This window comes from Pangasianodon hypophthalmus, chromosome 9 (assembly GCF_027358585.1).
Source record: "Pangasianodon hypophthalmus isolate fPanHyp1 chromosome 9, fPanHyp1.pri, whole genome shotgun sequence".
Lineage (NCBI taxonomy): Eukaryota > Metazoa > Chordata > Actinopteri > Siluriformes > Pangasiidae > Pangasianodon > Pangasianodon hypophthalmus.
This window is the reverse complement of record NC_069718.1, coordinates 22,157,673-22,171,778: the sequence shown is the minus strand read 5'-3', so window position 1 is coordinate 22,171,778 and position 14,106 is coordinate 22,157,673. Positions and strand designations below refer to the sequence as shown.

Sequence of the window (14,106 nt, the reverse complement as noted above, 5' to 3'; positions counted from 1 at the left end):
GTACACTGTGCACCTGTTGCACTGCAAAGCAGATATTGTATACAGAATTGCCGAAATGATTAAAGGCTTTTTGTGTCGGCTCAGGCGGACCTCAGCGTGAACCTCCAGGACGACAGTAGTTTTTTCTATGGTGTCTCGAGCCAGTACGAGAGCTCAGAAAACATGATCATCACTTCCTCCACTAAAGTCTGCTCCTTCGGCAAGCAGGTGGTGGAAAAAGTGGAGGTAAGAGAAGACGGGAAGGCGAGAATGAAGCATGTAGTGCAATATTGCCAGTGGCTTCAGTACACTTAGATTAGCAAAGATATTACAGTAATGAAATCACATTTCATGTCACATAAGCAATTGCACTCTTATGAATCACAGAACAATTACATTTCCTCAAATTGGCTCATATATTCAAACTTAAACACTTAATGTGATGTGAATTCTGATTATGTTTACCAAGATGAGGAATCCCTTTCCCTCTTTCTCTCTTCACAGACGGAGTATGCACGGTTTGAGAACGGGCGATATGTATTTAGAATCCACAGATCACCTCTATGTGAATATATGATCAACTTCATCCACAAACTCAAACATCTACCAGAGAAATATATGATGAACAGCGTACTGGAGAACTTCACTATTCTACAGGTAAACAGTCCCAGAAAGACAAAGCCAGTCTTTGCTGCGTGTATCTTTAAAGAGACAGTTGGTGGAAGCAAAGGCAAATACAGCGCTAGAGGCAAATATCTTAGTGCCATGAGAAATTCCTCTAGCTCATCAATAACTAACCCCGTAAGTGTGGCATTTAACTTTGCTAGGCAGAGAGGAGTGCATTGAGTCAGATGGAAATGAGGCTATTACCCCAGCAACAGTGTGTTCCTAACAACAGTTCTCGAACACTGGTGTCGACTGTGTTAGCCTCTGCCCACACACTGTGACTCTGAGACAATGATCTACTGAGCATGCATTGAACAGCATAGGAGACGCACTCATGGGCTCCAGTGCCCTCTCAATAGTCTGATTTAGCCCAGATTGACTGTTTGAGACAAAAACAGACAGACAAGGACACATACAGTGGCTGGCATACGTATCACCCCCCTTGAACTTTTCCACATTTTGTAATCTTACATCCTGGAACTGAAATGGATTTACTTGGGATTATGTTGTGCATTTACACAAAATAACTCATAATATATGAGCAGGGGGGAAAAGCTGTTATTTTATAGATTGCAATATTATCTACAGATAAAAAACACAAAAGGTGTTATGATCTCAATATAAATATACCTGTTCCTGGAAAGCCCCAGAGTTTGTTAGAGGATGCACTTAAACAAACAGCATCATGAAGACTAAGGAGCTATAAAGTTCTGGAAGAGTATTGATCAGGGTTTGGTTATTAACAAAACATCCCTATCTTTGAACATCCTGTGGAGCACCACTGAGTTCATGATTAAAAAATGGAAAGAAAATGGGACAATAGCTACTCTGTCTAGAGGAGGCTGTCCACTAAAAGTCACTGACGAGGTAAAGAGGTCATTAATCAGAGAAGCAACCAAGAGGAACAGGTGAATTTATACTGAGATCATGTGACACTTTCACTGCACACAGGCGGACTCAAGGAAACAAATTTTGTCATGGCAACTGGTGGCTCCAGAGCTAATTTAGGGGTTTCACATTTTTTTATTCGCAAATAATTTCACAAATATTATGAGCTATTTTGTGTAGATTCATAACATATAACCACAAAGAATCCATGTCAGTTCCAGGTTGTAACACTATAAAATGTGGAAAAGCTCAAGGGAGTGAATAATTATGAAAGGATCTATACATGCAGAAAGGATATTTTTTTACATTGCAGCTTGAAGACTTATGTCATTTTCCTAACAACTGTAGAGAGTCTATAGATAAGAGACATCAGCTGTCTGTATTTCTCTTTCACTTTCTGCATGTGTGTCTGCTCTGTTTCAGGTTGTTACGAACAGGGACACTCTGGAAACATTGCTGTGTGTGGCTTACGTATTCGAAGTGTCAACCAGTGAGCACGGCGCCCAGCATCACATCTACAGACTGGTCAAAGACTGATACACTGAGGCTCAGGCCATTAGACCCCTTTTTACCACTACAACTACTACTGCTACTACTACTACTACAGTTAAAAGCACCACAGCTCCCCCTACTGACTGCAGTCATAGCCTTCTATGCTTTAGTCAGGGATGACAAGTGCATCAGGGCAAACGACTCCACAGCATTGCTGTCCAGAGGCCTGAGCAGACGAGGCTTCACTACAGGAACCTTACAGAATGGGAACCATTGGAACGCTTGAGAATGTCAGGAGGTCACTGTGCATGTTATGACAGGCATTTTGTGTTCTCTTGTGTTTTTCTTTTTGTATAATGGAACCTCTGATTAGAAAGAAAATGCATGAAGATGTTTTTTTTTTTTGCTTCCTCTTCTTTAATCCAGTTTTACTCGAGTGTTTGTTATATGTCTTTTCACACAATTGCATGTGTGACGTCCTGTCTGGTGCTCACCTAGTGACCACAGATATATATCAAATCTTGTATAGACTCCAGAGTGGAGAAAAAAAGGTACACCAAAATGTGACTTTTATTTGGCTCAATTCCGTGTGGTCATTTTACAATATTTCAAGCAATTATGCAAGACAAATTTGGTATTTAAAGACAGTTCTGGGAGAGTAGTTTTTTTATAGCTTCGGTTTAGGAAGCTTGGAGTTAGGAGCTAAATTTGGTGTATTAAAACATGGAAAAAACCATCTTAGCAGTGCAAGGGGTCTTTGAGGACTGGAGCTGAAAACTACTGACATATAGTGTTTGACTCAAATTCATTATGTACTATTTATCATTTATCAAAAGAAATCATGATGTATTCTTTTCTAACTTGAAGCAGAATTCTGTCACATGTGCAGAAATAGACAGAAAGAAAGCCACAAGTGTGCCAGTATGAGCCTGCACATAGAAAACCGGGAAGATAAACTTGGAACTTTGCATATCAGGACTTGACTACAGAGTCATGTGTTTGATTGTAATTTCTCTATATCAATGAGGAAGCTAAATCTACCAAAAAACATTTTGACAAATGAAATTAAATGAAGAAAATGTCACAGTCTCCGATTTGATTACATATTTTTTACTTATTTAAAAAAAAAAATTAAAGTAACTTCTACAATTTAACTATAGGCCTTAGATATGGGATTGTACTTTTTTAATATATGTATACACAAGATTGTGCACACCAATTGTGCGTGTCTGAAAAAATTAATGAGTTGCATGCTCATGGTTCTATACCAGTGTAAATAGCGAGGGCTCCATAGCACCATGTGACATTGTGTCTGCAACTGTCTAAACAAACTAGCACTCTGTCTCAAATCACATACATATGCATTATTCTAGACATTTTTTTTTTCCAAACAAAATGATGTGTCTCAATGTATCTGGCATGAAATCGTTAAAACATTTTACAGAAACCTGATGGTCACGGACGTTTTGACTCTGATGTGCCATCTAGTGGATGTCGCTTTAATCCTGCAGATGTACATAAGGTACGCAGGCGAGTATGTGAACAAGGCAGCTAGTGTTGCCACTGCATCCACACACACACACACACACAGTTATGTGTCGAGTATAAACCAGGCCTTATTCTGATAATCTGATAATGTTTTATGAGCATGGAAAAATTATTTTAATTGTTATACTTATTTAGACACTTACAAATAGTGTCATCAGCAAAGTCATCTTTTGAAAGATATATGGCATGATTGCTCATCTTTTAATTGAACATTAAAAAAAAACTTGAATGAATATGTGTTTAAAGTAGCAGTATGTAAATAAGAGATTTGTAGTCCTTTGGTAAAACTACTGGAAGCAATTCCCAGAAGAATCCATTTCTAATGTCAGTTGTGCTGCTCACTCCTACCTTGGATGGATTATCACGATCTGATCATGCGTGTCAGCTAAATAGACATTTAAATAGTATTCGAGTAGTGCCAAGGTCAAGGCAGGTGGGTTTTATTGTCATTCCTGTATATAGTGAGTATACATTGGAACAAACCGTTTCTCCAGGACCATGGTGCAACACATTACAGTGTCAGACAAGTGCGAGATAATAAGTACACAAAACAGTGAATACACAGAATTTAATTTATTTATTAATTATGTAGGATTTATTTATTTATTTATTTATCACAAATTACTTTAAAAAAAACTTGAAACAAAGTGACAATAAGGTGTTCAGTATTAGCCAGTTTGAATGGCATAACCTTCTTAGAGACATCACCAAAACACAAACCAGTGACGAATTCATACTTTGTATATTTTTGTGCACTTGCAGCATGATGCTTTCACAAATCATGTTGTTTCAACATGACACATCTTCACTGCGTACAGCATCAATGCACAAACATGAAGTCATTCTACACATTCACACCAGGCTACATTACTTTTACCCTTTAAGACTGGGCCTGATTGTGCCGCTACTCTTTGTGTAAGCAACACTAGATCCTTTCAACGTCAACTTCATGGATCCCTAGAGACCTTGCAAAACACACACCAGTTGTTCACCAACTATGAATTGCAAAGGGATGTTTTCTGAGGTGGCTGACTATACACAAGGATCTATTCGTTTTTCAAAACGCAAATTTTACAGAATACAATGGTGGTTGGTTAGATTTAAAACATATACCTGCGAGTAAAAGGTGACAGCACCTGCTTGATGTGTATAACTGACCCCTCACAATTTAAAATATTGTGTAACAGCATGAGAGAAAACCATTTTACAGATGATCTTGGACTATATCCCAGGGTACAATTTCACATTTTCACTGTTTTTGAGACTTTTAAAAATTCTTCACAGGATATAATTCCTCCCTGTGTGTTAAACTTTTAAAATGGGAGTATTTATTATATATATATATATATATATATATATATATATATATATATATGTACATATATTTATGTATATATATGTATATATATATAATATGTACAGTTCTGTGCAAAAGTCTTAGGCACATGTAAAGAAATGCTGTAGAGCAAAGATGCCTTCAAAAATAATGAAATTAAATGTTTCTACATTAAAAAAAACATTATAAAGAGCAGTAAACAGTAATAAATGAAACAGAGTCAATATTTCGTGTGTTCATCCTTCACTTAAAAAAAAAATAGTAGTCTCAGGTGCAGTTTTATACAGTTTTATAAGGAAATGAGCTGTAAGTGTTACTGAGCATCTTGCAGAAGCAGCCACAGATCTTCTGGAGACTTTGACTGTCACACTTGCTTCTTATTTTTGCAGCAAAACCCAGCAGCCTTCATTATGTTTTTTTGTCTGAAAAGTGTCTCTTATGTAATATTCTGCTTTCTTTACTGACAAACATACAAACATTTTTCTGTAACATTTAATTTTGTGCTGGAAAACTAATGTTTGGAATCTAAAATGTTTTTGTACTGAATCAATAATGTAGAAGTCATAAAATAAAAATCTATAACAAAGTTTGTACTAAAAACAATAGGGTGCCTAAGACTTTTGCACAGTACTGTACACACACACACACACACACACACACACATATATATATATATATATATATATATATATATATGTTTCTGCTGGTAAAAAAAAATCTAGTTTTCAAACAGTGGGTGCAAATGTATCATCAGTACATTAGAAAACGTTCCATCTGGTGCTTCTGGCTACTGATGTTGTGACAGTCATTATCATGATAGAAAAAGCTGTCTCATAGCTTACCTCACTGTCTTCCTCACTGTCTTTAACAAGGACACAGTATCTTTGATGCAAAGCATCTCTGTGACAGTGAGTATACTGTATGTGTGTGTTACAAGCCAGGTAACACACACACATCAAGTCCTTCAAGTGCTTTGCATCTAAAAAGGCTACAGAATGATGGCTAGAGCACATTTAAAGATTTCATCTCATAAAAGCAACAGTGTTAATACACTTTAAAAATAACATTTTCTTTAAGTCAGATTTTTAGTAGTAGTTTTTAAGTAGTAAAAACAGTTTAGTAGTAATAATAGTCCATCCCAACTTTTCCTGTTGTTTTGATAAACATTTTTATAATGATATCGAGTGTATGATTTAATTATGATGAAACTTGTGTTAGTGCATAACCTCCTTTGGGTTTAATTATCATACTTCATAATTCCACTTTTTGCATGGTATGGTTGCTCCTGGTATGCGGGTTGTGCCAAAAAAAAGCAGACTTTAGAGATAATCATTGATTTTGTTTTAAGTTCATTGTAAACATCTAAAAATATTTTAGTAATTAAAATCTATATTTTGACCAGGGATTAATTCTAATCTTGTCTTGTAATTCTCAAATCTCAAAAGGAATCAGCTATGTTACTTTAAAGATCAGGCATTATCAGTCAGTTATTCTTTCTTTCCTTCTGAGTGAAAAACACCAAAACATTTATCTGAAGAATTCTTTTGTCTTCCATATTATGCTGAAATGCCACATAAGTGCTGTCATGTACACCAATCAGCCATAACATTAAAACCACTGACAGGTGAAGTGAAGAACATTGATTATCTCATTACAGTGGGCACCTGTCAAGGGGAGGAATATATTAGGCAGCAAGTAGTTCTCAAAGTAGGAAAAATGGGCAAGGGTAAGGATCTGAGTGAATTTGACAAGGGCCAAATTGTGACGGCTAGACGCCTGGGTCAGAACATCTCCAGAATGGCAGGTCTTGTGAGGTGTTCCCGGTATGCAGTGGTTAGTACCTACCAAGAGTGGGCCAAGGAAGGACAACTGGTAAACCGGCGACAGGGTCATGGGTGCACAAGGCTCTTTGATATGCGTGGGGAGTGAAGGCTAGCCCATCTGGTCCGATCGCACAGAAGAGCTACCAAAGAACAAACTGCTGAAAAAGTTAATGCTGGCTATGATAGAAAGGTGTCAGAACACACAGTGCATCGCAGCTTGCTGTGTATGGGGCTGCGTAGCTGCAGACCAGTCAGAGTGCTCATGCTGACCTGATGAATAAGGCATGGTCTAATGATTCACGTTTTCTTTTATATCATATGGACGGCCGTGTGTGTGTGTGTGTGTGTGTGTGTGACTTACCTGGGGAAGAGATGGCACCAGGATTCACTATGGGAAGAAGGCAAGCCAGCAGAGGCAGTGTGATGCTCTGGGCAATGTTCTGCTGGGAAACTTTGGGTCCTGGCATTCATGTGGATGTTACTTTGACACATACCACCCACCTAAACATTGTTGCAGACCAGGTACACCCCTTCATGGCAGCAGTATTCCCTAATGGCAGTGGCCTCTTTCAGCAGGATAATGTACCCTGCCACACAAATTGTTCAGGTATGGTTTGAGGAACATGACAAAGAGTTCAAGGTGTTGACTTGGCCTCCAAATTCCTCGGATCCAAATTCCTTGAGCATCTGTAGGATGTGCTGGACAAACAAGTCCGATCCATGGAGGCCCCACCTCACAACTTACAGGACTTCAAGGATCTGCTGCTAACGTCTTGGTGCCAGATACCACAGCACTCCTTCAGAGGTCTTGTTGAGTCCGTGCCTCGACGGGGCAGAGCAGGAGCTCAGAGGGGGACCTACACAATATTAGGCAGGTATATATATATATAAATATATATATATAAATAACAACAGAACAACTGGATAAAGTTTATTTAATGAAATAAACTTGCAGCTTTAATTTAATCCTGCCTAAAGCTTCATGCAACTTATGCAAAGCTTGATATTTAAATTATTTTTACTGTGTCCATAAAATGAACATACAGAATTTCTCCATCAAAATCTATATTGATGGAGATCTAACAGTATATATTAAAGAAAACAACTTCTGATTGACAGTGTGAAGAGGGCGTGGCGGTGGCTCTTGCACTTGCTCGCGCGCTCACTAGCACCTGCACACACACACACACACACACACACACTTAGAGTCAGTGCGTCTCAGAAGCCGAGTCCAGGCGCTCCAGACATGTTCACGTCGACGTGACTGGAATTCAGACGATCGCGCGATGATCGTCGCGTGGAGGCTCCTGTCCATCTTGAGTCTGGTTAGTTACACCGAGGCCGAGTGCTCCTCGACTTCCTACTACAGGAACTGCTGGATCCGGCGCTTCCCGGGACTGCACGTGGACGCGGAGGAGTCTCAGCGCAGAGGCGCGCAGCTGCTGCAGCTTTACCGCGGAGACAGCGCGCAGAACTGCAGCCGAGCCTGCTGCCTCACCTCCAACTGTGAGTTCCAGCCTCAAAACATCCCTCCAGTCTATCAGCTGTCAAGAGAGCTGGCTCTGGAAAGTACTCGAGACAGTAAAATAGATGATCTCATCATAATTATTATTATCTTAGCAGTTCTGTACTGTTCTTCTATTATTTGCAATGTAAAATAATAAGTGTAAGTATTTGCACTTTACTGCATTATCTGCCATTATTACTATTATTTATATCAGACTGTTATTTGCACATTATTGCTGTTTGCACATCTGCATTTTATCCACTGTATGTATCCACTGCATCATATTGCATGCATCGTGCTGCTTACCTTTACCTGTATACTGTTCATCTCAACTAACTGCACCATAATTCTTATTTATTCTATTTAACCTAATTGCCATGTGCATTACTGGTTATGCATCATACTGTTTACCTTTACCTGTACACTGTTAACTGACTGCACCACAACCTTGTTACCTCATTTTAACTTATTTGCTATTTTCACTAATGGTTGGATGCTAACTGCATTTCATTGTCTAACCTATTTCGCCATTGTCTAACCTATTTTAACCTAACCTATTTCGCCTTTAATAATAGCTACTAAAACAAAAAGTTGAAAAAGATGTACTGTTAGACACTGAAATGTAAAAAAGTACTTTTAAAATATATATATACACTGTATATAAAACTGCTTTTACTAAACAATTATTTAACTTTAAAAAAACAACTAGATACTTCATGTTCCACTTCTTTATTTGTCACATAAAAAGAGATATATGGTGTATAATTCTTGCAGTGATATTCTTAATTGCAAGCTCCTGAACTGTGCAAACATTCCAAAGACACGTAAGACAAAATGCACAACAGTGCAGGACAATACAGTGCAGATAACAGTAAATATCTTTGTTTACAATGCAAACTGCAGTGTGCAAGTGCATCTGATATGTGCTATAGACATACCGTACATGAATGCCCTGATTTGGTGTGTGTGATGTTACTTACATGAATTGGAATTAAAACCTGCTTGTGTTTATGATATGAGTTGACCTGCTCTGTCCCAACTCGCAGTCTCCTGTAACGTGGCTGTGTTTCATTACAACACCACTCAGGACAGTGTCAATTGCTTTCACCTCCACTGCCCAACACTGCAAAGCTGTATACTCCATCAAAGGGCCAATGTCATCCTCTACAATGTTACCAAAGGTGGGTGCTCAAGTATTCTATTAATGTCTGCCATTCAGTTAAAAAAAAAAAAAAGAAACTTCTTTCTACACTATATGGCCAAAAGTTTGTGGACACCTGACCCTCACACCCATAGGTGCATTTTGAACATGCCATTGCAGATGTCCCTCCTTTCTGCTATAATAACCTCCACTCTTCTTGGAAGGCTTTCCAATAGATTTTGGAGCATGCCTGTGGGGATTTGTGTCCATTCAGCTACAAGAGCATTAGTAAGGTCAGGCACTGATGTCTGGTGAGAAGACCTGGGCATTTTGGCTTCCAGTTCATCCCAAAGATGTTCAGAGGGGTTGAAGTCAGGGCTTTGTGCAGGACACTCGAATTCTTCCACTCCAAATTTGGTCTTTATGTACCTCGCTTTGTGCACAGGGGTATTGTCATGCTGGAACAGGTTTGGGCCTCTTAGTTCTGTGAAGGGAAATTGTAATGCTACAGCGTACAAAGATATCCTACACAATTGTGTGCTTCCAACTTTGTGGCAACAGTTTGGGGAAGAACCACATATGGGTGTCCATGAACTTTTGGCCATATAGTGTATATCTACAATACCCTAACATTTAAATCAGGTACATTTCTATCTCTAATCTGGTTTGAAATGTCAAGTTACATGTTAGGCTAGCTCCAGGCTCTACAGTTTTATCCTGAGCTTGAGTTACTGTATGTTCTGTGGTTTCCTACACATCCCAAAAACACACTGGATAGGTGGATTGGCTATGCTAAATTGCCTATAGTTACCTATTGCCAATTGCCTATAGCTACCTATAGTATAGTGCCTGTGTGTGCAAATGTGAGTGTGCATGGTGCCCTGCCATGAACTAGTGTTCCATTTGGGGCGTATTCCTACCTCATGCCCAATGTTTCTGGGATAGACTCTGGATCCACAGGCACCCTGACCAGGATAAATCAGTTAATAAAAAAGTTAAAATCTGAATTGCCCCTAGGTGTGAACGAGTACACGAATGTACACTCACTGGCCACTTTACTGGGAACACCTGTACACCTGCTTATTCAATCCAATCACCAAAACATATGATGCCTGTGACTTTGGTCCTGGCATGTTTGTTCGTGCTAGGTGGGCTGGTTTGAGAACTTCAGAAACTGTGTATCTCCTGCAATTTTCACGTAGAATGGTTATAGAGTTTGCACAGAATGATGTGGGGGAAAAAAAACATCCAGTGATCAGCAGCTCTGTGGGCACAAACACCATGTTGTTGAGACTGGTCAGAGAAAATGGCTAGACTGTTTCAAACTTACAGAGAGGCTACAGTAACTTGGCTCCTGCCACATGATTAGCTGATTGGAAAATTGCATGAATGAGCAGTACAGGTGGTCGTAGTAAAGTGGTCCTGAGTGTATATGTGCATGGTGTCCTTTGCTTAAAGCATTTACCAAAAATAAAATTATTAATAAATAATATGAGAGTTGCCCTATTAATTGTTTGGAACAGATAATATAGTTCCAGTCCCAAACTTTCCTGTGTATGTTTTGCAGGCATGGATCCTGATCTGTTAATATTTGGGAAATCCTTCTCCTCTAATGTCCAGGTTCTACCTCACCTGGTCTCACTTAACACTTCTGACTTGTCTGGAACAGACAAACGTCAGTTCAACAGGCCTCACTTGGATCCCAGCAGCTCAGCCCATCCTACTATTCTTGCCACTAACCCCAAAACATCTACCAACGCACCAACAACCAGCTTTCCCATCTCTACTCCTCCCCCTCTCTCTGTTTATTCCACCCAAGACAACCAGGACACACTTCCTGCTTCAGCAATACAGAGATCCACAACCCTGAAGCGGTCATCTCAACTCATTTCTACTCATATTATTACCAATCCTTCAACAGACCCTACCATTGTTTCTACTACAAAGGCATCCCCACCTCCAAGCGGTACCATGCAACCCTCATTCAGATTTACTAACAAGCAAACAAGCTCAATGCCCCAACCTGCACATACTTCCAGTACCACCATAACACCTCCACAACTATCCAGTCAGCTCATATCAAGCTCAACATCCTCTTCCCAAGTAGCTCTCCTTGGAACCACAACAGCATATACTATCAGCCAAACCGCATCCACAGAGTTCAGAACCCTGCCATATTTAGCCATTAGTACAACCTTCAGTAGTGGTCATACCTCAACAACCACGCCTGTGCCCCTCACAAATACTCCGGAAAGTAGTACACTAGAGACTATAACCATGCCTGTACCCCTCACAACTATGCCGCAAAGTAGTACAGGAGAGACTACAACCTTGACTGTCCCTCTCTCAAGTACTCTGCAAAGTAGTACAGGAAAGACTCCAACCACACCAGTCCCTCTCTCAAGTACTCCACAAAGCATTACAGGGGACACTACAACCACGCCTGTCCCTCTCTCAAGTATTTCTCAAAGTAGTACAGGAGAGACTACAACCTTGCCTGTCCCTCTGTCAAGTACTCTGCAGTGTAGTACACAAGAGACTACAGCCATGTCTGTCCCTCTCTCAAGTATTCCACAGAGTAGTACAGGCGAGAGTACAACCATGCCTGTCCCTCTCTCAAGTATTCCACAAAGTAATACAGGAGAGACTACAACCATGCCTGTCCCTCTCTCAAGCATTCCGCAAAGTAGTAAAGGAGAGACTACAACCACACCTGTCCCTCTCTCAAGAATTCTGCAAAGTAGTCAAAGAGAGACTACAGCCCATACTACACTTGCTATAGCCCAGCTAAGCTCTGCAAATGAATCATTAGCTTCAACACCACTTACTCCAATCAAAACCTCAACTGGGTATGCAACTACAACTACAGGACCACAGGTGATGATTAATAGCTTCAAAACCACCTCTTGGTCCTATAATCAGCCCATAAATACTGAATCAACAGCATCTCCTCTAATTGAAAAAAGGATCACTCCATCATCAACAACAGGTGGCCTTTCTCAAGGGTATACAAACATCAACTTGCCTACTACTGATGTTTCTGTGACCACTGTCAGACCAACAACCTTCAATAGACTTCACTTATCTGGAGCAGCTTCAGAAACCAACTCTGGCCTAAACACCTCACCAACACCCCCTACAATCGTAGAGGACAGCCAGCCATACCCCAATGACACAAAAGGTTACATTAGCCATAATGTTACAACAGGTAACAGTCCACAGCCTGTAAGTGATGGAGGACTGACGCAAGTGTGGCACCTGGCAGCCAACACTGTCCTGGTAGTCTTGGCAACCTGTGCAGCCTTAGCTTGTGGTTGTTGTTGTTCAGTGTTGATGGCAGCGAGTTGGAGAGGAAGGAGGAGGAGGAAGGGGAGATACCAGACTACGCTAAGAGGCAAGAAGGGCTCCATGCGCCTCATCAAATACGTCTTTGTGAGGGAGAGCTCATGAATCAGGTTCTTCTGACACATGTCAGAGTTTTCAACAAATGGCACTTTTGTTCAATCCTGCCACATGATCACAGCTACTTTCAACAAAAGGTTTTCAAAAATCCAGAACCCTCACTACATTAACTTGCATAAAAGAACTATCCGTGCATTCATGAATGTGAACATTTCTTTTCTGTACCAAATAAAATCAATATGGCCATTATTGTGTAAAAAAGACCAAAATGATCAAATGCAGTGAAAGTTTTAACGCTTCCAGGATTGTTTATCAGTTACCATTCACTCTTGTCCTTAACCAGGACAATGTTATGAGTATTACCTCTTAGAATATCAGACCATCATGAATGTAATACCACTAATATGTCTTAGAAAACCATCCTTCATGTGTAATCTACTGTGTATTTTCATTAAATTCAGCAGTTCTAATAATCCTAAACAAAAAACATTTATATGGAATATGTTCACTAGACAGTGGTTAGTTTAAATACCAAACTCTGTTGAGAAACCAAAACCAGCAAAGAAAACTTGATGTTCACATTAAGTAGTTTGATGGGTGCTTCCAAGCAAGACAGCCAACAAGCTCAGTTTTGTTCTGTAAAGGCAGTTGGGCTTTAAGTGCTAGAAGCTGTTAAGAGTGGTACAGTCACCTGGGCTTGCTCTAGTTTTTGCTGAAATGGAAAGAGCCGGAACTTTTTTCGATGGAGTCGGGTTACTCTTTTCCCATAACCCATAGATCAGAGCAGAAACTAATGGTGCAACTGGGTGTATTTACCAAACTTTGGAACAGGGTGTCTGTAGGGGAAGGGTATTTACTTTTATTGGTCATATTCTGTTAGAGTAGACCGAGTCATATTCATGCATCAGGAGGTAGGAATGTTTAGCCAAGCTGGGTGAAAAAATTAGTTTTTAAAATCAATCACACACTGCCTTAATATTTCACAACATAGGTGAAAAGTAGGTGGAATAGGTAAAAACACAAGTGGACGGCTGATGTGGTTTGTGAATGAAAGACAATTAAATTCTTCATTATTAAATATAAATACATTAAAAAAAGCAAAAAAATAAATAAATTTATAGGGAAAAAACATTGGTCAGACATATTTATATTTTTCAAGGACTTGGTTTTATTTGCTGTTAAAAGAAATGATTTACATCACCAATAACAGACAAGAATGATACACAAAATAAAATAAAGGTTCTTGGCAGATTGTGCCCAAAGTCCATATACATCAAGCATCTCATAGTGATGACTTATGATCTGATCCACCATATCAACAGAA

The 14,106-nt window shown here is 39.6% G+C and overlaps 2 protein-coding genes across 5 annotated transcripts in view; both read left to right on the top strand.

Moving 5' to 3' along the window:
• LOC113530145 (transcriptional enhancer factor TEF-3) overlaps positions 1-3,114 on the top strand; it is a 33,683-nt gene extending 30,569 nt beyond the window's left edge. For all 4 annotated transcript variants that reach the window (XM_034307614.2, XM_053236653.1, XM_026919933.3 and 1 more), the window contains 3 exons: positions 85-225; positions 484-636; positions 1,957-3,114. In XM_034307614.2, coding sequence (XP_034163505.1) covers positions 85-225; positions 484-636; positions 1,957-2,070 — 408 coding nt within the window. In that variant the 3' untranslated portion in view covers positions 2,071-3,114. The remainder of the gene's footprint in view (positions 1-84; positions 226-483; positions 637-1,956) is intronic.
• A 4,605-nt stretch (positions 3,115-7,719) lies between these two features.
• Positions 7,720-13,951, top strand: LOC113530037 (uncharacterized). Its single transcript, XM_026919712.3, has 3 exons — positions 7,720-8,238; positions 9,286-9,420; positions 10,948-13,951. Exons 1-3 carry the CDS (start codon positions 8,019-8,021, stop codon positions 12,828-12,830), a joined length of 2,238 nt encoding a protein of 745 aa, XP_026775513.3. The 5' UTR covers positions 7,720-8,018; the 3' UTR covers positions 12,831-13,951.
• Positions 13,952-14,106: the final 155 nt, after the last annotated feature.